General features: G+C 44.6%; 1 protein-coding gene across 2 annotated transcripts in view; it reads left to right on the top strand.

The window, feature by feature from the left end:
• The first annotated feature begins 3,527 nt into the window (after positions 1 to 3,527).
• Positions 3,528 to 26,232, top strand: part of Kif16b (kinesin family member 16B) — a 279,683-nt gene continuing 256,978 nt past the window's right edge. Inside the window, exon 1 of one of the 2 annotated variants that reach the window (XM_059261536.1) lies at positions 3,528 to 3,765. In XM_059261536.1, coding sequence (XP_059117519.1) covers positions 3,719 to 3,765 — 47 coding nt within the window. In that variant the 5' untranslated portion in view covers positions 3,528 to 3,718. The remainder of the gene's footprint in view (positions 3,766 to 26,232) is intronic. The other variant, XM_059261535.1, reaches the window with a different exon arrangement.

Below are 26,232 nucleotides of genomic sequence, written 5' to 3'. Positions count from 1 at the left end.
TTAGCTTGTGTTGACCAAAAGGGGAAAAAAATCTAACCAGAACAACTGCATAACTCCCAAATTCAACTGTGTGGATAATGCTTAATGTCAGTACATATAGCACTTAGAAAATAGATGTGTTATGAAACATCAATTACATCTTGCATCTCAACTTAAATGTATCAGTCTGTTTATCAGAGCTTCTAAATGGTCCTGTTCATGAAAGAGCAAATCAATTTTATTCTCTAGGAGCTAGAAATAGAATAAGGTATAGTATAGTGGAAAGATTTCCCGTGTCCCACCTGGCCCACAGTTGGGACAAATCTCTCTCACCTGAAGTCCTGCAGCTGTTTATAAAATAATCACTCAGAGGTTTAATATTAATAATTACAAACTATATGGCTTATGGCTAAGAATTCTTGCTAGCTAGCTCTTTCATCTTAAATTATCCCATTTCTATTAATCTGTGTATTGTCATGTGGCCATGGTGTTACCGGTGTGCTGGCATGTTGTTCCTTGGGCAGCAGGCTGGTGTCTCCTCTGCCTCTGCCTTTTTTTTTTTTTTTTTTTTTTTTTTTTAAGTCTCTCTCTTGGATTTCCTGCCTGGCTATAACCTGACTCGCTCTAGGCCAGAGCAGCTTCTTCATTAACCAATCATAGCAACACATATCCACAGTGTACAGAAACACATCCCACAGCAGTGTAGCTAATGAGTCCACACGCACACATGGAGGACATTGGATCGCCTGGAGTGGAGTTACAGGTGGTTGTGAACTGCCAGATGTAGGTAGGTGCTGGCAAGTGAATTCTTATCTTCTGTGAAAGCAGCAAGTGCTTTTAACTGCTGAGTCATCTCTCCAGCCTCAGAATAACATTTTAAATCCATAAAATAAACGATATGGGATCCAAAAGAAAAATCAGTTTTTCTGAAATACAAGAACCAAAATATAGAAAATAAATGTGATGAAATCATATATGTACTTTTGTTAAATAGCAAGTTATAGTATCAGTTTCACAACTGGCATAATTTCTTTTTTTTTTTTTTTTTTTTTGGTTTTTCGAGACAGGGTTTCTCTTGTGTAGCTTTGCGCCTTTCCTGGAACTCGCTTTGGAGACCAGGCTGGCCTCGAACTCACAGAGATCCACCTGGCTCTGCCTCCCGAGTGCTGGGATTAAAGGCGTGCGCCACCACCGCCCGGCTTTAATTTCAAAATCAAAATAAAAGAACAATTTGAGAGCCCTGCAACAGTTTCAATTTAGAACAAAATATCAGTGATTTCTAGTATCATCAGACTCTCAGCTCTTACCACAGCTGCACCTTTTACTAGGGTCGACTATATAGAGTTAGGGTTTTTTGTTTGTGTTTTTTCCTCATAGAAATTCGAGGACTTTAACATTATTCAGTGTCTCTTCTGAGTAGCCGCTCTCCTGGCAGGTGTCCTTACCCACACTGATGCTGTGCTTTAGCGTTTGGACATCCTCATATTTGACTTCTGCACAGGTGAAGTCCTGGAAGGCTGTCTAAAATTTCTAAAACAAAAGAGGTACTAGATCATTCATTAAAGTTTGAGAAGAAGAGCAAGCCCCTTATCTTATAATCTTTCATTCTGTAATTTCTCTCTCCCTCCCTCCCTCCCTCCTTCCCTCCCTGCCTCCCCCCCCCCCCTTCAAAGTGCAGAGTAAATTAATCAGGGGAGTGCCTGTTCAGTCAGGCCTGTGGCCAGAAACCTCGCTGCTTCTAATTTGAAATCTGCAGGCCTGCTGTTTGGGTCCCGTGGGCCTCAGCACCTTGTCGGTTTTGTGCCCAATAGAGCTATGTGTTGGAAGTAGAGGAAGATTATGAATACGCAGGCTCCTGGAAATAGTGGACAGACCTGCTTACATAACCCCAAACTCAAACAAAAATCAGGTAGAGGAAGTCACAGTAACAAGTACACTACAGCTGAACACTGTCGTCCTTAAGAGTGGGGTGGATTTTGCGGCCGTTGAGTACAGAGGTCTTCCACCTGTTCTTGGTTGTTGCAAACGGTAACACTGCAACTAGCTTTCTGGGTGTTGAAGTCCCGCCCGCCCGAGAGCGCGTCCCACAGTTTGTCCCTCTACAGCTCCCATAGACGGCGGGCTCCGCCCCTGCCGGTGGCTGCCGAAGCGGCGAGCTGCTTAGCTAACCACGGCGCCTAGACTATCCCACAACTTCTGCTACTGCGCACGCTCACCCATTCCCTCCCACTCCGAGTTTTCCCGCCTTTGATTGGTTGACTCTGCACCCATCTCTAAGCTACAAAAGTAGTTGCGTCCCGGCTTTGTAGGGCCACGAACAACCGGAACGCTCTGATTCTAACTTAGCTTGTCGGATTCTAGAGGAGCCGATGAAATGACGATTCCTGGAGCTAGTGGACAACATGTTGGCAGACATATCATTTTCACTTAATCCATGTTCTAAACCCTTGGAGTTCCAGATCTGCAGGCAAGGCGGACGTCTCAGAGTTGCACACCCGCTAAGACTGGAAGACTCAAAGCTAGTTTTGGAGCTGGAGCCAACCATCAGGAACTCGTTTTTGCTCCCTTCAGGGAGTGTGGGAGCATCACAACTAAGCTTTCTGGAAGAGCCCGTTTGAACCCGAGTCATATGTCGGGGAGTGTGAAATAACAGCGGGAATATGAAGGTCCCGAGGGCAGAATGTTCCATTGTGGCTGGGCTAGAGACCTTGAGGGAGAGGTAGTGTAAGTCACTAGGCTTCCCTTATATTCATCTATCAGCAAGTCAGAAGGTCAGGGTCCTAGAGGAGGGCTGGTCTGTAAGTCCTGAGCTGCCCTGAATGGGGCCGGAGGAAGACAGAGTTGATGCCTGAGTTTTTGTGACCAGCAGGTAACTCTGGCTTACAGGTGGAGGTTAGGGTTGTAAGATGGCAGGGCTATTTGAATGAATTTACAGGAGGAGAGCCTGGCAAAAGGTCATTGACGCTAAAAGCTTTATTTAACTCTTCAAACAGAAAGCGGGTGTCCACACGTTTGATCCCCCAATGACTAAAGTTAAATTGCTAAATTGCTAAACTCACAAAATGCAAAAACTCCTTCTTAGATATGATTCCAGCCAATACAACATTTCTATCTGCCGAAAACATGCTCGATCCCATGTTTCCTCGATACCCTAAATTGTGGGGTTTAGAACACATGCTTAGACCTTTCTGAAGAATCTGAAGACCTTTCCCTGATACCCTAAATTGTGAGGTTTAGAACACATGCTTAGACCTTTCCCCACGACTGTACGATTGTATGACTGCTTGCTTCTCAGCAAGACAGATGAGTTGATCAGCACGGGCTGGATAAAGCCAGATCCTTGTTAATGGTTGCAAAGAAGGTCCAAGAATACGGCGATCTCACTTTCCTTGATTCTCAGGGCCCGACTGGATTTGGCTTTTCCGGGTTAGTACTCCCAGCTGGTTGCCATTGACTCCAAGGCGAGGCCACCCAGGAGGCGGTGCTCAGGCTTCCAGGCCCCGCCCCTTCGCGCCGTGGGCCGCCGCCAAACCCCGGTGCGCGGATCACGCGGGCCGGAGCCGCTCTGGGCATGCTCAGTGGCCTGGCAGGTGTGGCCGCTTCGCAACTCCAGGTCGGCCCCTGCCGAGGGGCGGGTGAGAGGGAAGTGGGCGGGGGCGCGGGCACAGTCGCTGGAGTGGCCGCCGGCCGCGGGGTGCAGGCCTGGTGGGAGCCCCCGCGGGCCGGGCCGGGATGAGCCATGGCATCGGTCAAGGTGGCCGTGAGAGTCCGGCCCATGAATCGCAGGTGAGTGGGGCCTCCCGCCCCCCACCCTCGCCACACCCCAACCCCGGGCAGCCGGTCTCCAGCTCCGCTCACAGGCCAATCTGGATTTCAAAGGGACAAACTCCTGACCCACCCGGCCCTGCCAGTGGCCCTGGCGGCCCGGATGAGTTAAGATCTCCCGCGTTGAAGGGGACTCTGAAGGAAAGTGTTCGCGAGGCTGGGGAGATTGTCACATACAGTACCCATCCCAGTAACGTGAGGCTTGCTGGTTGGCCCTTTAAAAAAAACACCAAGGGGCCACGGTCCTGAATTGAAATATTTGGGGGGGGGGTCATGGAAGTGTGAGGGGTTCCCCGAGCTGCCAGGCACACCCTCTTTTGTGCCAACTCAAGACGTCTCTATGAATCATGCCACTTTTTAATCTGGAGAGGTTTCCCAGTCCCTGAACGTGGACCCACTCAGTAACTTAGCAGTTCTGAAGGTTTATGTGGGGGATGAGGAAACTTGAACAAAGTTTTGACTCCTTGAAGGGGAGTCACGTGGCATGTGTTTAACTAATGCTGATGTTAAGGGGGCACAAATCGAGAACACGTTTAGAGTGCAGTCGCTCATGTTTTCCTACAAAGTAGTGCTTTGCAGTGTGACTCCCCTCTTTTGGCTGAAAACCTTTTTCAGTGACTTCCTCCTCAGTTTAGAAAGGTATGTTGAGAAAGTTAACTTTTAAATGGGCTTCACTTCAGAGACTGAAGTACATCTAAGTGGATGCCCTCCGGGTTGACGGGCAGAGGTCACACAAAACCATTTGTATTTATTGCTGTTTCAGTTCTTGGACATTTGACTTACCATATGGCCTTTCTCCCTGAGTCATACTGTCAACTTCTGGAGCTCGGTGTTTGTTGATTCTGACAGCCGTTTAGGGCACCAGAAGATAATAAAATCAAGGGATTTTACTAGTCTCTCTTGAATCTCTTTTTCCTATTGGCAAGTAGAAGAGCCATTATCCTGATATATAATCATTAAATACCAGCGCTTTTAGAAGTCCATGAGTTTTGTGTGTGTGATTTTCAAGTTACTTCTAAAACTTTTTAGGGAGTTTGAGGTATATATGGTCGTGTGTGTGTGTGTGTGTGTGTGTGTGTGTGTGTGAGAGAGAGAGAGAGAGAGAGTCCAGTAGAATATTTGTTTCCTTACACACCCAGTCATACAAGATAAATAGGCACCAAAATCTTTTAGATGATTTTAAAATATTTTTCTTTAGTAAGGATTTGCATATAAAGAGTTCTCTTTTGGAATAATATGAACATATGCTAGAAAATAGTATCAGATAACTTTAGAAAATATGTACAAATGTACCACATTATGCTGGGCTCTGGAGTAGAAGGCAGATGAGGTGTTGGTAAGTGTCGTTTAGGAGCCCACTGTCTAATGAGGGAGGCATGATAATACATGGACAAGATTGATCAGCTTGGACCTTCTGGCAGAGGTGCTGTGAGTTCAATGTCTTGTCAGTGTAAGCGTTGAGTCCAGGCCCATGGAGGCAGGAAACAATTACAGAGGCCATATACCTTGAGGAGACAGACAGATGTGATGTCTGTGCCCAGCAAGTAGTGCTAGTGGCACCAGGATTGGGTCAGAAGGTCCCAATGAATTGGACCAAAGGTGGAAATGGGAAGGTTGGGTAGATATACCAAGACAGTTCCCTGGTAGACTTGGTAGAAGCTGGCAGCTCATTGCATAGAAAGAAGAAGGAAGAGGGAGACTATTGAGAGTCATTAGCTGAAGTGTGATGTTCAAAGAGCTGGAAAGCTTTGAGGAGAGCATTCTCAGCCATTCAGACATGCATGAAGTCCAGTAAGTGAGTTACCAGACAGTGAGTGCTGCACGCATGTTTAACTTGTTCTTTGAAGTGTGGGGACTAGGACATCACGTTTTTTGCTTGAGGCGGTCAGCAGATGGTTGGAATCCTGGTTAAGTCTCCATGCTTCTGGGATGATCATGCAGAACTCTGTAGAGGAGAATGAGAATTGGAGATTGGCTATGCCTGTCTTCAGGTTTCCAGGAGGAGAAGGGCTGGCTGCCATGGAAGTGAACCAGCACAGTACACTGTTCTGACAGGAGCAAGAGTCCCCTGGTATCAAATGTTACGAAAATGAAGGAGGTCCTTGGTCCAAGCGGTGAGGATACCAGTAACTTTTCTAAGTGTGGTTTCAGGATCCAGATCCAGAAAGTGGCAGTATAAAGGGAGACGCCAATGGCAACCTGAAGTATTTGACCTAATAATAAATAAGTCCACGGTGGTGATTGAAAGTAATTGGGTTTACCACTGCTCTGATAACTTCATTTGTAAAAAAGTTTAATATGTGGATAAAAGTTTTATCTACCAAGATGTGTTTATAAGGATGGTGTGGCTTTGTTATAACAGCAACAATAAAAAAAATCATGAAGTGACCAGAATATTAGAAACACAGGAGATTTGTTAAATTTGTAACTGAAGTCACGTAGTGGAATTCTTTGCAGCTTGTAGAAAGTGTGGATTCATTGTAAATGAACTAACACCAAGTTAGAAGACTGAGCAAAGAAAGATACATACACACACACATATAGTAGAATAGAGTGTGTGTATATGTGGGTGAAGAAACTATAGAGAGCCAGCTCGGCCTATGAGGAGCAGTTTATAAGGGAGCTAACAGTGGTGCCTCTGTGAAGGAAGATGGATGGCAAAGATGGAATATTTTTCTTTTTCCTCTCTTACTATTTGAATTTTCACATTCATGAATAGTTGTAGGGTTAATGATTATAAACTTGCTTGTATGATTTTTAAAAGCTACTTAGAGACATTGGTTCTGGCTGGGAAGAATTTCAGGTGATTGTTGGAGACAGCTGAAGGAAGTTGTTATTTATTTATTTAGTGGTTGTTTAAAGTTAATATTACAAGTAAGAAAGCTTCAGGCTATGGCACCAAAGGCAGAAAGAGGCCTGGAATGAAGTGAGGGCGCTCCTGGAGCCATCTGAAGAAGAGGGGCCAGTATGAGTTGGTGTGAGTTCTGAGCCTTTACAGCCCTCCGTCTTCCCTGTGTGAACATGATCCCAGCCATGTTTGTTTTCACTGCCTAATGGATTATGTGGCAGGAGAAGCCATTCCAGATGCAGAGATCCTAATTCAGTATCTGACTTGTCTGTTTCCTGTTTGTCCTCCTTCTTTTCCTTTTCCTCCTCCTCCTCCTCCTCCTCCTCCTCCTCCTCCTCCTCCTCCTCCTCCTCCTCCTCCTCCTCTTTTTTGCTTTATACTAGGAATTGAACACAGGGCTTTGTACATGCGTTTCAGGTTCAATACTACTGAAGTAGATGAACTAGAGCCTTGGTCATCTTTATAGTCCATATTTTGAGACAGAGTTTCCCTTTTTATTTTGATCAGGTTGCCTAGTCTGGCCTTGAATTCACTCTGTAGCTCAAGAGAGTATATTATGTGTCCAACTATCTGGTAGGAGCACCAAATCCTTGCACAACTTTTAGTAGTAGAGGAATATTGTTATGCTATTTTTACAGATTGGGAGGCAGTGCTTTGTAACATGAATTGCTAAATGATCTTTTTAGTTTTTCAAGACAGGGTTTCTCTGTGTAGCTTTGTGCCTTTCCTGGAACTCACTTGGTAGCCCAGACTGGCCTCAAGCTCACAGAGATCCGCCTGGCTCTGCCTCCCAAGTGCTGGGATTAAAGGTATGCGCCACCACTGCCTGGCGCTAAACGATCTTATTAATAAATAAATAAATAAACAAACAAATAAATAAATAAAAAACCCAGAGCTGAAAAATCAGAGAAACAGAACAAGCCAGCCACGTTCTTACTTCTACGAAATCCTCAGCCTCAAGAGCAAGACTTCCTATTTACTCACACCTTATATACCTTTCTGTGCCCTGCCATCTTCCTTCCTTCCTAGTGCTGGGATTAAAGGCATCTATCTGTGCTTCCCAAATACTTGGTAGCAAAGGCATGAGTTCTCATGTGCTGGGATTAAAGGCGTGTGCCATGCTGCTTAGCTGTGTTCCCAGTGTGGCCTTAAACTCACAGAGATCGGATGGATCTCTGCCTCCCTAGTCCTAGGATTAAAGGTGTGTGCCATCACTGTCTGGCTTCTATGTTTAATCTAGTGTCTGGCTCTGTCCTCTGATCCCCAGAGAAGTTTTATTGGGGTGCACAATATATCACCACAGTACCTTAGTCCATTAAGGGTACTATAACAAAATATACAACTGGGTGCCTAAAAAACAACAGACATTTATCCCTTGTGGTTCTGGGAGCTGGCAAGTCCAAGCTCAGGGTACTGGCTGATACAGTGTCTGAGGAAGGCACCTTTGCTATGTCCTCATATGGGTCAAGGGGAAAATTCCTTGGGCCTGTTTTATGAGCATGATAAACCCATTGAGGAGGGTTTTTGCCCTCCCGACTTAAAACCATGGGGCTTGGTAAGGTTTTAGCTTCTGAGTGTCAGATGAACACGTATTGAGACTGTAGCCCATAGCTGACTTGCCCAAAATAAGGGCCATACTTTAAAAAATGAGTAAGCCATTAGCAGACACAAAACTTTGCCCACGGCTTTTATAGGCAGAAGTTTAACATTTTATACATTATATATGTTTTCCTTTGTGACTTCTTCTATTGTTCTGTTGATTTTGCCATTTCTGTAATCTTATAGGTTCTATTTTTATTTTTATTATTTTTTTTCTTTTTCTTTGGACATGTAACAAGCTGGGCATGGTGGCTCACATCTGGAGTTCTGGAAGTTGAGGCAGCAGGATCACCAGTTTGAGTCCAGCTTAGGCTATAGAGTTAGATCCTGTATCAAAATACCAACTTCAATCTCCCCCCACTCCCCCAACCCTTCCACAAAAAAAAAAAAAACAAACCACCACAGAGAAAGACAAGAGACAAGATAATTTATTAACTGATTTTTTCTATTTCCTGTTAATTTCCCTTCTTAGGGTTTTTTTTTTTTTTTTTTCCTATTTTGTTTGTAGTATTAGGCATTGAATCTCCAGGCCTCTTGAGTCTAAGTCTCACTTATTTTGAGCAGGTTGCCCAGGCTGGTTTGAACTCACTGTGTAGCCCATGCAGGCCTTGAACTTTCCATCTTTCCTTCCCTGTTCCTGAATAGCTGGGATGAGTGATATCTCATGAAAACACTTGATGATCCTTCAGGGTTTTTGATACTGTAAGAAGGTCAGAGCCTTAGGGCAGAAGGTCTTGAGTTAAATTTTTAGTTTCATTTCTGAACAACATAAATCTGAGCAAGATACTTAATTGTCCTAAGTGTCAGTTTTTATGTCTGTAAGATTTGCTAATAATTATAGCTACCATGCAGTCTCACAAATCTGGACTTTGTTGTTGTTGTTGGCTGATCCACAAGGAGACATACAGTTTAATTTGTTGGTCTGTAGATTAGTAAAAGGACACATGAGGTATTTATGCACATATGTAATTGACTCTAATATTTTCTATTCTACATTATTGTATTATTTCATTTAAAATGCTTGTTTTGGATGACTAGGCTGATCTCAGGTGGACTGATGAGTTGCAGCTGGCAGTGTGGCAAACACAGTGTGGAGGTCTAATGATAGAGACAAAAAGATAGAGACTCCTCACTTGGTGCCTGGCATAGCAGGGGCTCTGTAAAGTTGCATGTGGTGGGCCTAATGGTGTGTCTCATAGGTGAGCATTTGCATCCCTAACACCATATTACCACAAAATTCTTCCTCCTCCTCTTCCTCTCCTCCACTTCCTCATCTTCTTATCATTATTATTACAGTTTAATGATTGTAACTTTTTTTAAAAAAAGTATAAAAAGAAATATTTACCAAGTGCTGTACATGTGCCTACCTTGTTTTGTGGCTGTTCCTCGTAAAGGGCTGTGCTCCCTAAGGCAGATCAACTTTCTGTAGGATCTTAGCCTTCCTGATTAGCATCGCAGGTACAGTTTACCCTCCTGTCACTCCAGATCAGTAGAGAAGGAAAAAGTGCCAGTGGCATTTTGACTGGGATCAGTTCCTTTAGGGTCCAGCCAAGTCTTCTTCCTCTTTTAAGATCAAGATAAGATCCAAAGAAAGGTAGTTCCTGGTCAGTCTGGGAGGGTAGGTGGGCAGATTTGTCCTAGATGGAAGATGGGAAGGAACCTGTTCAGACACTGTTCCGTGCCAGACTCCACGGGAGTCTCTTATCTTTTCACCCTGGCAACCTCTTCCTCCTTCCACCAAATGACAATGACTGACCTAGCCTTTTTTTTTTTTTTTTTTTTTTTTTTTCTTTTCTTTCCTTCTGAGACAGGATCTCTTCTATCCCATGCTGGCCTTGAACTTGCTATGTAACTGAGGATGACCTTAAACTTCTGATCCTCCTGTCTCCATCTCCTGAGCACTTGGTTTGGTTTTATGCTTCCTTGCCTTGTTTGATGCAGTGTTGGGGTGCGAACACAGGTCTTCATGCATGCTAGGCAAACACTGTGGGCCTTTTGTCCTTACTGTTTAGAGGGAGACTGAGACCTCTTGGATGACAGTGCTGAGCTGAGCTAGCTCTGATTCCCTTCAGAGCCCTGTGTATGGGCACTTGTTGCTTGAGAGCTGTTGGATGACAGAGGTCTTGGGCCCTAGGGACTTGCTAGTCTGGTGGTTGTGGAGGCATAGATATCCAGACATCCAACAGTAGTGATGGAATCCTCTTATAGTTCAGATGGAGCACCTGGGGGACACCAGGATCTTGGGTAGAAGTTTCTGGGATCTCAGGCAAGTTAGAGTTTGAGTTGAACACTGTAGGAATATTACGAGGGACCATTTACTAAATACAATAAGTGGTAAGTGCTTGGGGATGCTCTTTGGGAGCTGGTATTGCAAGCCCATTCTCTAGTTGAGGACCAAGGTTCAGAGAGGGAAACAATCACAGAGGACTTTGGGATTTAAGCCTGTCTGTTAATTTCAACTTCCTGAAGTCCTTCACACCTGGCTTAAAGTCCTTCCAGTGTACAGAAGACTTTGATGAGGGGTTGGGGCACTCGGTTCCAGTGAGGTAGGAATAAGTTTCAGTATTTTAACATTTTTGAGAACTTAAGAGTCAGAAGGCAGAGTGTTGATTGTTAGGGCTTTTCTTTTAAGTTCAGAATCCTGTCCTGTCAGTATGGTTGCTGTTGGCCATTTAAACTTTAAAATAAAAAATTTCGTTACTCAGTTGTTCTAAGTGCTTCAAAAGCCTCAGATTGGCAATATAGGCAAGTCTGTGGGGGCATCGTCTTGATTAATGATGGAAGGGCCTGGCCCACTGTGGGTGGTGTCAACCCTGGGCTGGTAGTCCAGATTGTATAAGAAGCCAGGTAGAGTGAGCCTTGGAGAACAAGTCAGCAGCACCCCTCCACGGTCTCTGCTTCAGTTCCTGCCTCCAGGTTCCTGCCTTGAGTTCCTACCCTGACTTCCCTCAGAGATTGAGTGTGACCTGGGACTTGTAAGATGAAGTCAATCTTTTCCGCCCGAGGTTGCTTTTGGTCATGGTGTTTTATCACAGCAATAGAAACCACACTAAGACAAATGTGTCATCCATAGATGTGTACATAAGGAATTTAACTTATAAATTCCTCTAAATTCTATGATTCAGAGATGACTACTTGCAAAGTTTTGGTATGTTTGCATACAGACTGTTCCTCCTCTGCTTGTGTGGGGCCATTACATCTATACTTTTTATATCCTTGGTTTTATTGTTCCATGAGAAATTGTGAAGACTAGTCAGTGTGCAAAAAGGCCAAAGAGTCAAAGATGGCTTAAGGTTTGGGGCTTCATTAGGTAGAAGAATGTTTGTTCCAAGGTGTGAGTGCCTGTAAGGGAGCTGACTGGGGGACAGGAAGGTGCATAGTGGGGTGCTGGTGGGAGATGCAGGCAGTGGGAGCTGAGGTGAGTTATTGGCTTGGAGGTTAGGTACTGAAAGGTATTGGTTGCTTTGGTGGAAGTGAGCACTGTCACTATAGTGAAGAAAGAAGAGATACGCAGCAGATCTGTGTAACCAAGACCAGAGTTCTTCAGTAGGCTGTGTGACTTGCCATGTCACTTATACTTGGTAAGGCTTAGTTTCCCTTCTCTTAAATCCTCATTTTTCTGGATGTGTTCTAGAGGCAGCTGGGAATCATTGAGACTGTTGGGAGGGTCTTACAAATAAAACAATTTATAATAAAGCTGAGTTGCTTGCAGTTGGCCCTTTAAACTGTGACTTTCACGGTCTAATGGGCATGCATGTTATGTTTCGCATTATAAATGTTCCCCATGGGCTCGTGTTTTGTACACTTCTTCTCCAGCTGGTGGCACTATTTTGGGAGGCTGTGGAAGTTTGAGGAGGTGAAACCAAAGTGCCGGAAGTGGGTCACTAGATGCAGGCCTTTCAGCCATTAACTGAGCTGTTCGTCTGTACCCTCCTCGGCATGATAGACTGAGACCCTCTGAAACCATGAATGGAAATAAACTTTCCTAACCTGTGTCAAGTTAGTTGGTCAGAGACTGAACAAGGGACTGTTACAGATGCTCTTTGCTGATGGTGTTTCTTCTTGAGATTATTTCATAAACATACAGTGGAGTTTTCCAGAAGCACACAATGTATGATACTGTCCTGGCTCTGTGGGCTGTTCTTTGCATTTTGTTTACAAAATTAATAAGAATTTTTGCCGATAGGGGTTGGGGAGATGGGTCAACAGTGCTTGCTGAGCCTAACAATGCTTCAGTGAGAGACGCCATCTCAAAAAATTAGGTGGCAAGCAGTCAAGGAATACCCCACTTTAACCTTTGTCCTCCACACCTGCATACTTAAACATGTTCACATGCACCCTCACACAGTACATACATGCACATGTACATGTAACACAAACATACAAGAATTCTTAGGGCTCTTTGATCATTTTTAAGATCATAAAAAGGTCCTGACATCACATTTGAGACCTGCTGCCTTCAGATAGTATCGCGTAGGTCGTTGGGAAGAAGATGAAGTGATAAAGTATTTGGCACACCTCCATATGCCCAGTAACCTGTCAGTAAACCCTAGCGATACTGTTGCTCGTAATTTCAGTCATCATGCAGGGAGGGAGCCGTGACCCTCTGCTCACTAGTTTTGTGTCAACTTGACACAAGCTAGAGTCACCTGAGAGGAGGGATCCTTGAATGAGAAGATGCCTCCATAAGGCAGGTGGATCTCTGTGAGTTTGAGGCCAGCCTGGTCTACAAAGCAAGTTCCAGGACAGTCAGAGCTGTTACACAGAGAAACCCTGTCTCGAAAATGCAAAAAAAGAAAACAACAACAAAAAGGTTGTAGGCAAGCTTGTAAAGCATTTTCTTAATTAGTGATTGGTGGGAAAGGGCACAGCCATTGTAGGTGGGGCCACCCCTGGGCAGGTGGTCCTGGGTTCTATAAGAAAGCAGGCTCTGAGCAAGCCAAGGGAGCAAACCAATAATCAGTACCCCTGCATGGCCTGTGCATCAGCTGCTACCTCCAGGTTCCTGCCCCGTCTGAGTTCCTGTCACGACTTCTTTAGGGAGAGACTATGGAGGGGAAGTGTAAGCCAAATAAAGCCTTTCCTCCCACACCTGCTTTTGGCTATGGTGTTTCATCCTAGTAATGGTAACCCTCCCTGAGACAGACACCTAGGGGAGAGAGCGGACATGAAGAGAGGAGGGAGGACAGCAGGGGAGTAGGACTGTCCTGCCAAGTCTTGGGTTGAGTCTGGGTTGGCGATTAGCTCACCAGCCTTGGAGGTTGTGTGGCTCAAGACCAAGTCCACTGGCAGCTTAGGCTCTCAGTAGGACTGCTGGAGGGGCTGTGTGATTTGAGGGGCGAAGAGCTGCTGTGGCTGCATGGGTCTGTCTTGAGGTATGGTGGGCCACAAAGGCTCAGGACTGGCACCTGTTAACTTCTTTCCAGTGAGTGGGAGAAGGAAGGTAGCAAGGGAGAGGGAGAGAGGGCTCAGGAAGAGGAGAGGGGGGTGGGGGGCTCAGGAAGAGGAGAGGGGGGTGGGGGGCTCAGGAAGAGGAGAGGGGAATAGGGGGGCTCAGGAAGAGGAGTGGGGGGTGGGGGGCTCAGGAAGAGGAGTGGGGAGTGGGGGACTCAGGAAGAGAATTAATGGGGAGTGGGGGAGGGGAGGGGCCAGGAAGGGGAGTGGGCCTGAGGGAGCTGGGTCCTGCTTCCTGGCTGGTTCTGAAGCACTCCTCTTTTTCTGAGGCACATGGCTGCTGTGCCTCACCTGGGCTTATTAGAGGACCCAGGTGTGGCGAGCACAGGTGTTTTCAAAAAGGAGAAAAAAAAAAAAAGTAATCAGTGTGGGAGTTGGGGGTCGGGGTGGGGTCCACATGAAGAAGGATAAAGGGGCAAAAGAAGGAAGTGATGTTAGTCTGTGGGTAGAGAAAGGGGTTTCTCGGTTGTGCATGGGAGAGCTAGGATGCTGCCCCTGGGCCTCTGTGGGGTGGTGCTACTTACTGTCTCTGACTCCTGGAGTTTGGAGCACAGGGAAGGTTTTCCTTTGCCTTGGGTGATCTCGACAAGTAATGTAAGCAAATGAGCAACGCTGGAAGACAGTTCAGAAGTAGCATAGTGGTCTTACATTTACTGAGCTCTAATGTTTTTAAAATGCTCTTTGCAGACTTAGAATGTTTCCTAAACATACTTGTGGCTGCACTTTACTGCAAACAGGCTGTGTGTTTGTGAGACAGCTGGAGTGTATAAGTTCAAGTACATACCAGGGAGAGACTCAGCATCTGTCAGTGGAAGAGGGAGGAGTTATTTAGAGGCTGGAAGTTACCTCTTATAAAGTGGTTGGGTCTGAGGTTGGTTTACTTCAGCCACCATTGTTTCATTACTATTTTTCCAAGTTAGTTTAGTAGCCTTTTATTGTTTTTCAGGTTCTTGTACAGCCTCACTGACACTTATGAAAGAGAACATGTTAATTCTACTTCCACTTGCAATCCTGAGGGAGGAAATGACAGTGTTGTGTGATAGGCAGCTCTTACTTGCCACGAGACTTGGGTTCATTCCTGGCTTTGATGCCGTCTGTCAAGCTCAAGTGATGAAAAAGGAGGCAAGGGAGGAATTCATAATGGGAAGTCAGTCATGGCTTGCTAGGATTTTGGCAGCTGTTCATGACAGGTAGAGCAAGGCCCCAAACTTCCTTCCACTCATTTGCTGCTTTTGGCCTGAACCACTTTCTTTTGTGAGCCTTTGTGTCTCCCATCATTAACTGCATTTATTATTCATTGCCTCTGCCTAGTGGAGGGGAAGTGTGTCTATGATCAGCGATCTCTTCAGACACTTGGTGTCCATTTCAATGAGCGAGTGGAATTTAGAATACTTTGAGAAGTTGGTGCTTTCATTGTAATGGTTTTCACAGTGGACTATTTCTGTCCACTCATTCATTTGCTAGGAATTCGAAATCCTGCACCATCATTATCTTATATACTCCAACAACAATCCTGTCATTAGCTCAGACTTGGAACACTGAGGATCAGAGTAGGATCCTGACTGAATGCCACTTCCTCCAGGAAGCTGCTATCACATTACTCTGGATTCCTGACTTCATAGCAGGTGCCATCGTCCAACTTTCTGTGTTCATGCCTGTGTGTGATGTATTCTTGTTGCTGTTCTTCCTTTACCTGAGCTTCCCCAGAGCCAGGAGCCACGTGGATGTGGATCTTGTTTGCATTCCTCAGGGCTTACAAAGGGTGCTGGTAGACGCCCGCAGCCCCCATCTCCCCGCAGCCCCCACCTCCCCGCAGCCCTCACCTGCCTGACATACATCTTTACTTGGTGTGAGTGCCTGTAAGGAACCAGGGATCCATGGCCTCCACCTCTGTAGATCAGTCATGTTGCTGTCTGGGAGGAGAAAAGGGAATCTTACATTCTTGTTGGGTGTTAGAAAGCATGTAAGCAGTCTGGAGAGGGGCCTGGGTAAAGGTTTATAGCTCTCATATCCTTGCCATTTATTAAATTTATTATGTAAAATTCGCATAGCCAGTGGCATGCTTTAACTATTAAGTTAGAGAATTGGAAGGACAATGTGTATTGTGCTTAACTGAAACATAGTTGATGGGATAGCATAGTCTATAGTCTTTTCCTGAGGAAAAGTGTTTTTGAGTATTTTTAGACTTAAGTAAAATTTTAAGCATGCACTCTTCAGCTGCACCCTCCTTCGCCCACCTTCCCCTTAATGTTAGTATTTCACATGATACAGTGATCAAAAGCCAAGAGACTCATGTTGGCACAGAGCTGCTCAGTCGACTCTGTTTGCATTTCACTGGCTTCCTTACATTTCCTCGTCTGTGATCCAGTCCAGGGTCCTCGTGTCCCATAGTTGGCATCTCTCCATGTCTGGCCTTAGACTTATAAGCTTCCCTTGTTTTTATGACCTCATGTTTTTTCTTTTTCATTTATCATTGGTATTAAACTTTTTTTTGAGAATTTCACACACAAGTACATTGGTTTTAGTGATTTTTTTATGATTAACTTGAATTAATGCATTTTGGCAAGAGCATCACATACGTGATTTTGTGCTTTTCCTGTGGTGTATGTGAAGTCTGTATATCAATAGGTCTTATTACTGATAATGCTGACTTTGATTACCTGGTTAGCATGTCCTCTATTTGGTCCCTGCACTGGTAATGTTTTTTTTTTCTTCTTCTTTGTAATTAATAAATATCTTGAGAGAGATACTTCTGCGTGAAAGTATTGTGATCGGTTCACTTCAGAATTCCACCTGCTCCCCACAAAGGAATGCATCTCAGGTCTCCTAATAAAATTGTTGTGACTATAAGGTTCATTTATGGCAGTTTCTCTCTCCCCAGTGGAGAAGGGTTTTCATGTTGTTTGAAATGAAGACCTTTGGAGTTTTGGAAGGCTGCTGTTGATTGTTCAGAACTCTGCTTCCAACAGGTCTTCAGCAAAGCATTTCCCAGTTCAGTGCACACTGCTGTTTTCTACTCTCAGCTACATTAAAAAACAAAAATAAAACAAAACAACTATGTCTGTTAACCAGTTTAATGATCCACGTCCTGAAAAGCCCAAGTGTAGTGCAATTATTGTCTAGAGAAGTTGGTAGAATTTGAACTTTGAGTGTGAGACAGTGCCACGGTTATTGTTGTCTAGTGCATATCAGTTCTCTTTCCCCTGGAAGCTGGGGCTGAGTTGGGGTGGGGAGTGAAAGGTCCCCGGAGGACCGAGAAACTCAGAAAGAGAATTATGAAGTTTTCAGAGTTCAGAGCCCACCACAGGGTGCTGCTCTCCTGAGCTTGCTTCTCCTGGCCCTCTTGGCCCTGTGAGATCTTCCCGCAATGCACCTGCTGATTCTCATTTTCAGAATCTCAGGGATTCTGTTTGTCAGTTCTGCCTGGGGCACAGGTAAATGACTCCATAAGCTCCCTGCAAAGGGGCCTTGAAGTCTCTCAGGAAACTTCTAAGAGAAAGTGATTCAAGGTGATGAAGACTAACTTCAAAGTGAAAAATGCTGTTGAGATAATAAACCCTTGAAAAGCAGATTCTGGGCTGTGAGATGGCTCTGCAGTTAAAGGCACTTGCCACCAAGCCTGACTGAGGTGGATCTCTGGGACCCACCCACAGGGTAGTGGAAGAGAAGTGACTCACAAGTTCTCCTTGACCTACACATGCTTATGGTAGCTGTGCATGCATCCACATGCGTGAATACATTTATATACATAGAAATGTTAGAAAAGAGAATAGTTGATTCTGGTCTGTTTTCCCCCCTTTTCTAAAGATTTTGTCTTCATGTGAGTTATTATTGACTTGATCAAATAGGACAATTGGGAGACTATTGTTAGTAGGTATGGTTGGATCCCATACAACATGACTTAAATAATGTGCTTTTCTTTTCCTTATTTTTTTAAAAAATATTTTTAACTCTTCATGTTGAAATACTGCAAAAATAGCAGAGTTCTTATGTATGATTCATAATGCCATAGCATTAGGGTTTAAAATTGGAAAGTATTGGGGGCTGGAGAGATAGCTCAGAGGTTAAGGGCCCTGACTGCCCTTCCAGAGGTCATGAGTTCAATTCCCAGCAACCACATGGTGGCTCACAACCATCTGTAATGAGATCTGGCACCCTCTTCTGTATACATAATAAATAAATAAATATTTTAAAAAAATTGGAAAGTATTATTATATTATTGGTGATAGGAACACTTCGTTTAGATTTCCTAGGTTGCTCAGGTAAGACCTTTATTTTGTCCAGGATCTAGTCCAAGATCCTACATTACATTTTGTTGTCATGTAAAACATCGTTCCCTGTTGTTTTCCCAACTTTGCTTGCCCTGGCATATGTGACGACTAAAGATGGATGACATTCCTCAGGAATGCCCTGTCCATTATATAGATTGGGGACTGCCCTTCCTTTAATGTTGTGGTTCTCAACCTTCCTAATGCTGTGACCCTTTAATACAGTTTCTTATGTTGTGGTGACCCCCAACCATAAAATTATTTTGTTGCTACTTCATAACTATAATTTTGCTACCGTTATAAATCGTAGGGGTATTTGATATGCGGGATATCAGGTATGCGACCCACAGATTTAGAACCACTGCTTTAATGGAATGTAGATATGGGCTTTCAGCTGTTAATACCTTTTTTAACTAACTGGTTCCATGTGTCAGTAAGAAGTGGGGACTGAGGGGAGGACTGGAGTTACAATCAGCTGCAGAAGGGCAGTTCTCAGTGGTGTGTCCAAGGTTGGCTTTAGGCAGAATTAGTAATTATAATGTAGAGACCAAGCTCAGTGCCTTCAGGGGTCCTGCAAGCCTGGAGCAGTTCCTGTAGTTGGTTTTTTTTTTTTTTCTTTGTTCTATACTCTTTTGGGGGCCTGCCATCCAGCTCCCAAATAATTGCACGGAGACTTATTGTTTCTTATGAAAGCCCGGCCTTAGCTTGGGTTGTTTCTAGTCAGCTTTTCTTAATTTTGATTATTCCATCTACCTCTTGCGTCTGGGCTTTTATCTTTCTCTATTCTAAATACTTTTCCTTATTTCTTACTCCATGGCTTGCTGTGTAGCTGGGTGGCTGGCCCTTGGTGTCCTCTCTCTCTCCTTTTCCCCTTCTCCCTCTTCTCCTTCTATTTATTCTCACTGCCCGGCAGCCCCGCCTATCCTTTCTCCTACCTACCCATTGGCCATTCAGCTTTTTGTTAGACCAATTAGGTGTTTTAGACAGGCAAAGTAGCACAGCTTTACAGAGTTAAACAAATGCAACATAAAAGAATGCAACACATCTTTGCATGTTAAATAAATATTTCACAGCATAAACGAATGTAACACATCTTAAACTAATATTCCACAAGAAGTTCCCCATGAGAGGAGAAGCTGGCTGGAACCGAGTTCTTGCTTCACAGTTAAAGAAGTTGAGGGCCTTTTGTAACATTTGTTTCCACATTTGAGTGTCTCCAGTATAAACACTTATGTAAACAGGCCATTGCTGTGATTCCTGGTCAGCAGGTGTTTTTTCTTCCGTTTTCTGGAGCCCCTACTCTTGGGGTCCTCGGTGTCATTCTGTGTAGCTGGTGGAAGGATGTACAAGGTAGTGATAGGGTTGAGGAGCCCTAAACCCACTTTAGGGCTGCTAGGGTGTGTAAAACACACTAGCATTCCCCTTCGTTTGGTGGGAGTTGTTAACATGGCTATATCTGCATGCAGAGTGGGCAGGGAACTGTAGTTAGTGAGTACAGATCACTTTCCATGTCAGTTCTACATTGTAAAAGGGACACTGTTTGTGTTCTCTGAATCCAGGGTCTAGAAGGATGGTGTTTCTCCATTCCTCACTAGTCCATATGCTGGAGGCATCCCTTCTCCAGGTGTTCACGTAGTACACTCCTTCCCTCCTCAAAGCTGTGTTCAGGTATCATTTCCTCATGTGAGCTTTCTCATTTTACCCGTCAAAGGTACTATCCCCCATTCCTGGTGTTTTCTATCATCTTCTCTGCTTTTCCTTTTTGTGGTCACAATTTGGCACCTTGCATATTTGCTTTAATGGTTTATTATCTGACTCCTCCGAGAGCAATGGAGCTGTTTCCAGCTTCTTGGATTAGAGTTCTTGTACCTGGCATATAAATAGATGTTCATATTTTGAATGGAACAGGGAGTCTGGGCTATTGAAATCTCTGAAATTTCAGATATTGGCATAATTATGCCTAAAACAAAGAAACAGACTACAGTGAGGCCAAGCAGATCATCTCTCTCTGTATGATGCTATCTACCAGCTGCTATCTGGGCCCCAGGTGGAGGGCCTGCTGCCAGGGGTGGAAGCTGAAGACATGAGTTCGCATTCCAGCTTGGCCACTTGCTCATTTTACATTATTTCAGTTCTCTGAGCCTCAAGTCTTTCTTCTGAAATTCAAGTCTAAGAGTCTGTTGCCTTCTTCCTTCTCTTCCAATATTACTGTGGCAACTAAATGAGGCAGATGATGCATAAAAACACCCAGTTATGGTAAGCTTGGCTAATGGATGGACTCGCATGTCAAATGTGCTCATTCCTGTTCTAGGTGCCAAGTGCCAAGTTGAGAAATCCCCAAAAGTTTCTGGAAGGAAGAGACTCTTGACTAGGATACTGTAAGACAGAAAGTTTCTGCCAAGAGGGTCTTACAGTCATTGGGTCTTTGCTGAGTGTCTTTGAGTACAGAGTTCTGTTCTAACCTGGTCTACAGACCAAGTTTCAGGATAGCCAAGCTTAGGCAGTGAAAGACAGAAAGCTGACGAAGATGTAATTGAATGAGGTGGGCCATGTTTCAGCTCCAGCAAGCAGCAGAACTTGGCAGCTTTGGCCACGTGGTTCTGGGTTCAGAGTTAAGGACAGAAGAAAGGAGTTACAGAATAAAGCCACTGAGGCTAGTCATGTTTCAGGGGTGTCCCTGAATGGAGGCCTAGTAGAAAGACCATTGAGTGAAGCTATGAAGTTGAAGCCAGGATTGCCTTGGAGAACCTAAGATGTTAGAGATGCCAGAGTTGTGGGATACCTGCTGAAGAGAGCTGCTGACAGGGAATGGAACCAGCCCAAGAGAAAGAAGTGTGTTGCAGTCAACAAAGCTGAATGGAGTTGGAGATGTGGAGAGTGTTTTGACATCAGACATGGAGATGCAGTTTGGAGTTTGCTCAGCTGGTTTTCCATCTTGCTTTGGTCCAGTATTTCCTTGCTATGCTCCCTTCCCCACATTTTGGAATGGTAATGTATAATGTAATGCCATTATATGTTTGAAGTATGTGATCTGCTTTTTGATTTTGACTTTTACTGGTGATTAAAGTTAAGAGATTGCATGAATCTTAGTGTGCATTGGTCACTAGCAAAGTAATTCTGAGATTGTCTACCCTTCTTGCTGACTATGAAAATGAACTGTTGAAGGAGGAAGAGTCGTCATCCTTTCCTGGAGTATTAAGTGCTACTTGGCTGTTGCTGATTTGATCTTGGCTTGGATTCTTTTGTTCTTGATTTTGAAGAATCCGAAGATTTTCTTGTCCTTTGCTTTTCTTTTGCCATCTTTCCCCTTCTTCCTTGACTTCTGCAAGGCAGCTGCCACTAATCAGTACCAGATGAAGCCCAGCTATTTTCTGTACCACATTCCTTAAGCCTTTGAAATGTATTTGTAACTAGTGATTTGCTCAATTGATTGCTGGATTGATTGTTTTACACATTGCTGGGTGATGACAGGTGGCCTACTGGGCCAGCAGTTCTCAGTTTTGGTTTGGGGGCATCTCTAATGCTCTCATAATGTATTTAATGGGGTGGAGAGATGGCTCAGCAGTTAAAAGCACTGTCTGCTCTTTCAGAGGACCTGGGTTTGATTCCCAGCATTCACACGATAGCTCACAGCCATCTACAACTTTCGTTCCAGGGAATCTGATGCCTCTTCTGGACTCTTCTGTGGACACCCATGCACACAAATTACAAATAAATTCATTAAAAATGATTATTGAAGAATCCAAAGAGCGTTCTCTTTTCTGGGCTGTTAGAATTTATATTTACCAAATTAGAAATTGAAATAAAAAATTTAAACACAGGAAATGTTAATGTGTGTTAACACATTTTGATTAGCTACCAGAAATGTGTAAGAAAAAGTAAAATAACACTCTGGCATCATTATGAAAATAAACTTAGCACTTCTGAGTTGTCCTGTGATGGTGTTGGAGCTGGGTAGAACCCTACCTTTTTTGTACTAGGTCCTGTAGTACTGTGGAAGCTTGTGGTGAAGTTGAGGACTCAACTGAGACTTGGAACATCAGGGAAGGTATTTGGAGACAGAGTGCAGAGTCAAAATATAGATTGGCCATTGAGGATAATTATAGTAGGAGAAGGGAAAACTTGTGGGAGGGCCAGAGGCCTTGTTTATAGACATGAAAGAATTCATCATGGCTCTGAGTATTGTGCTCCATGGATGCTCCCAGAACTTTGATTTCTTTGTGTGGGTTTTGTTTTATTGGCTTGTTTATCTTTATAAACACATGTGGCTGTTCTCATCTCTCCTCTGTGACTCAAGGAAGCAAAGGGCCTCTGTGTTGGAGGGCTTCCTATTTCAGGTACTGACTTGAGTCTGTCAAGCTTTGCAAATGTTAGCAGGGTGACCCTGAACCCTGAAGGAGGCTCCATGGACGCTTCACTGCGCAGGAGAAAGCAGGTTGAATTAAAATTCACTAGTAGTCATCAGAGATCAGAAAGGCGACACTTGAGAGGTGAGGACTTGCGTGACACAGAAGTAGAACTGCTCATTTGATGTCATCCTCTTATCTCGAGATGAGACCTCTTCACCCCGGACAGTGACTGGCTTTGCTTTGTGTGTTACCTCCTCCTTTGAAATGAGGTCCAATTAGAGGCCTAAGTGTGTCACTAGCCGCAACCCGAGACTTCATCCCTCTCACTCTGCTGTCTTAGGGAGGGCCCTGCTCTGTGGTTTTAAAGGCTTGTTCAGGGGAACCAGTGTTGAGGGCTGTCTTGCTTCAGAGAGCATTTATTTCCCTGATGAAGATATTGGGGCGCTTCCGTGTGTATACCTCAGTCTTCTGGCCCCACCACAGGCCATTTCTTTCACTTCTGCCTTTAGGAGGTGGCAGTGTATTTACTCTGGAGGAATCTGGGATAAACTGTGGAGCATTAAGAACCTGTTAAGAACCCGCTGCTGTTGTCTGGCATTCACAGTGCAGGTATTGGTAACCTCCTTCTGCAGAAGTGAGATTAGAAAGTGAAGAAATGGTTATGGAGTTAGAGGAACGAGAGCTGGGTGATACAGGACACCCTGGAGAGGGAGAGGGAGGGAGAGAGTGAAAGTGGAATCTGGGGCATAAAGGAGAGAAGGGGGAGGGAGAGCGAAGGAGAGGAATTTATAGTGTGAATGAGAGAATGCACCTCTCTCTCTCATTTGTGGCTACTTAATAAATCTTAACTGAGAAATTAGAAAACCCGACCCAGTCATACAGAATTTGTGCCAGACAGGTTACATTAAATTTTATTTTGTTTACAGCAGTTAATTTCTTCACATCAGCCCTCATCCTCATTGCTGTCTCTGCCCTTGAGGCTCTGTGATGGGAAAACCAACAGTGCACTCATGTGGTGGCTTGAGAAGACTGGGGACCATTCGGTGGCAGACGTTTCCTTCTGAGATTGGCATCGTCCCAGCCTGTGTTTTGTGCCTGCCCTCTGCCATGCATCTGGGAGTGAGGCTGGGAGACTGGAGCGGGTTGAGTTAGACCTTGGGGAGCTGAGCATCCCTTCTGGGGAGCTAGCTCTCAACTGTATTCCCAGTGTTCTGTGAAACCCCTTTCCAAAGGAACCCAAAACCCAAATTCCGTGTCCAATCTTCTGATCTTGAAATTGTAGTCACCTGTGGCAGCTTTTCAGCAGCAGCCATCCCAGTCCAGGGATGACGCTTTCAAACTTCAAAGGCCGACCCAACACTCTTCTCCTGTGATTTGTTTACACTCCCAGTGTACTTTGGCCATTTCCCCTTATCCTTTCTTGTCACACTGGGGTTGTCAGTGTTCTGGGGGTGTCTCTGAGCAATCTTTCTTTGCTCATTGTCTTCTTGCTCATAAGCAGCTTTGAACTTCATGTAATACTTAGGCAAGCCACAAACCCCCAAAGATCTGGGGGCCATAGGGACATAAGGAACCTGGGCCTCCTCCATACCAGGCTCTAAACAGCAGATTACAGATTTCTCTCAGAGTGCTCACATCCTATTAGCCTAGTCTGAGGGGGCAGAGCAGTCCAGACTTGTCCCCAGCTTATAGCTGAACAGTTGCTAAAACACTGGTTAGAGGTCCAGTACTTGGAGCTGACCTTTGACCTCACAGCCCTGCACCACCCACATGAAGTGTCCATTCTGTGAGGGTTCTGCCTGTGTGCTTGGTTCTTTTCCTAGTCTCCCACCTGCTTTTCCTCTCACCCATTCGGTTTCTTGCAGGGCCCATTATAGTTTGGGTTCTCTCCTGTGACTGTTGGCTGAGTTACTGATTGTCCTTCTGAGACTGTTAATAACCGAGTGGAGAGGCAAAAACATTGGGTCACTGGAGCATAAGCTTCCCAGCCAGCGTTCCCTCCTCAGGGTCAGATTTAATAGGTGTGGGTGTAGGCTGGCCTTGGGTGTGGAAAGCCCTCTGGATAGTCCTGTGTGCCACAGAGTTGGAGAACTGGGTAGGAGTCTTTGCTGGTGTTTGCCTTACTGGATAAGCACCAAGCATGGTATTCTTTGCATGTGGCTCAGCCCTGGGTTGTGCTCAGTAGCCACAGGGCCCTGTGTGGGTGAGACCCTGACATTCACTAGGTATGTGACAGCACCTGCTTTATTCCTTTGCTGCTCTGGCCAGTGTTCTACTCAGGCCAGGTGTTGCCTTGTGTGACCCATGTAGTCTGGAAGGAGCAAGGCCAGTAGAGAGCTGGTTTTATCAAGCAGGACCTGTTTGAGCTGGGTTCAGAGTGCAAAGACTTATCCTGGAAAGGAATTTCCTGGTGACCTGCTCTTGGGTATAAAAACAAGATCATGTTTCTGTTTTTGGACCAACTTTGCTTTACTGACCAAGCCAAAAAAAAAAAAAAAAAAAAAAAAATCCAGACTCTCTCTTTGTCTCTTTGGTTCAGCTTCCCAGGCCTGGGGTGAGGTGAGACTCATCAGTCTCTAAGCTGACTTTGTTTTTATGGGCAGTCTATATGCCATGCCAAGTCATGTGGGCTCCTGAAGGGCACAAATCTTAATTATATGCTTCTGTCCCTCATAGAGCCTTGAAAAGGGGAAGCATGTATTTGTCCATTGCTCTATTCCGGCTCCTGTGGCTTTCTAATTTAAGTGAGTGGCCTCAGGGCTTTGCCCTAGGAAGTGGCTGAGCACAAAGCCTACACGCATGGCTTTTCCCTGGACAGTCAGCATGAAGACAGAATGGCCAGATGTAATTTCCACTGTTTAAAAAGTGAAAGAATCTTGATGTTTCTGATAATCTTTTTATCAACTGTGGCCCTTAGTCTGCTGATGAAGACAGAGTTTCTCATACCTGAAACTTTTGAAGCTTTTTATCAATTAGCTATATATCTTCATTTTTGTAAGATCTGGGCAGAAAATGTGGTAAAATATATTTTCTGTATTACCTCCATTTTAGCCCATTTAGGGAAAGGATTGGGAAATGTTGTGATAAAATAAATCTCCCTTCTGGCATGGGGTCTCCCAGTGGGCAGGGCAGGCTAGACTTGGTTTTGTTTTGCTTACTAGTATATTTATAGGACTTCAATTGGTATGGGCACACAGTAGTAAAGAAAGAAATATTTGTGGAGTAAATGGATGGATCTTGATTTCGTAATCAAAATGTGTGTCTGGTGTCTGCTTGGCCTTGTGATACCCAATTTATCTGTCACATCTCTTAGTAAAAAATTGTATGTTAGCATAGCAAACTAGCCACACAATTGCTGTGCAGTTAGTATTGTTTGAGGTGTGTAAGAAGATTGAGTCAAATCCAACATGGAGATGAGAAATTTAAACCTCAGCTAAGTTAGGTAGTATGCCCAGAGTCCCAAAGCTGTCAGGAATCAAGGTTTCAACCCAGTCCCGTCCCCTTGCCCCACCATGGTTAAACAATTTTCGCTTGGCAATGTAGATAGTAGGTGCTCTGCTCAAAAGAAGGATCACAAGAAACAAGGGTTACACCTTACTCCACTGCGACTGAAGTATGAAGTCTTGGGGGAAAAGTCCAGCAGTTAAGTTTGAACTTCTATCATTGCCCCTCCCGCCAGTAGGATATTTGGTTGATGGTGTCGTAAAAGGGATCAGTCTTCTTTCCACAGGTCAGCCACTGTATCCCCCACAAAAAGAAACTTTCATTGAGACCGTTTTTCTGGAATATGGATAAATCCGAAGAGGGTTATAGCAGTAGAACAGATCAAAGTGCAGAGGATTTCTTTCCGTGTGTCTCATGGTGCTGCCACTGTATACTGGGACCTTTGGAATATAGTTACTTATGTTTG

This window comes from Peromyscus eremicus, chromosome 4, assembly GCF_949786415.1.
Source record: "Peromyscus eremicus chromosome 4, PerEre_H2_v1, whole genome shotgun sequence".
Classification (NCBI taxonomy): domain Eukaryota; kingdom Metazoa; phylum Chordata; class Mammalia; order Rodentia; family Cricetidae; genus Peromyscus; species Peromyscus eremicus.
This window is presented reverse-complemented; position numbering and strand designations above follow the sequence as displayed.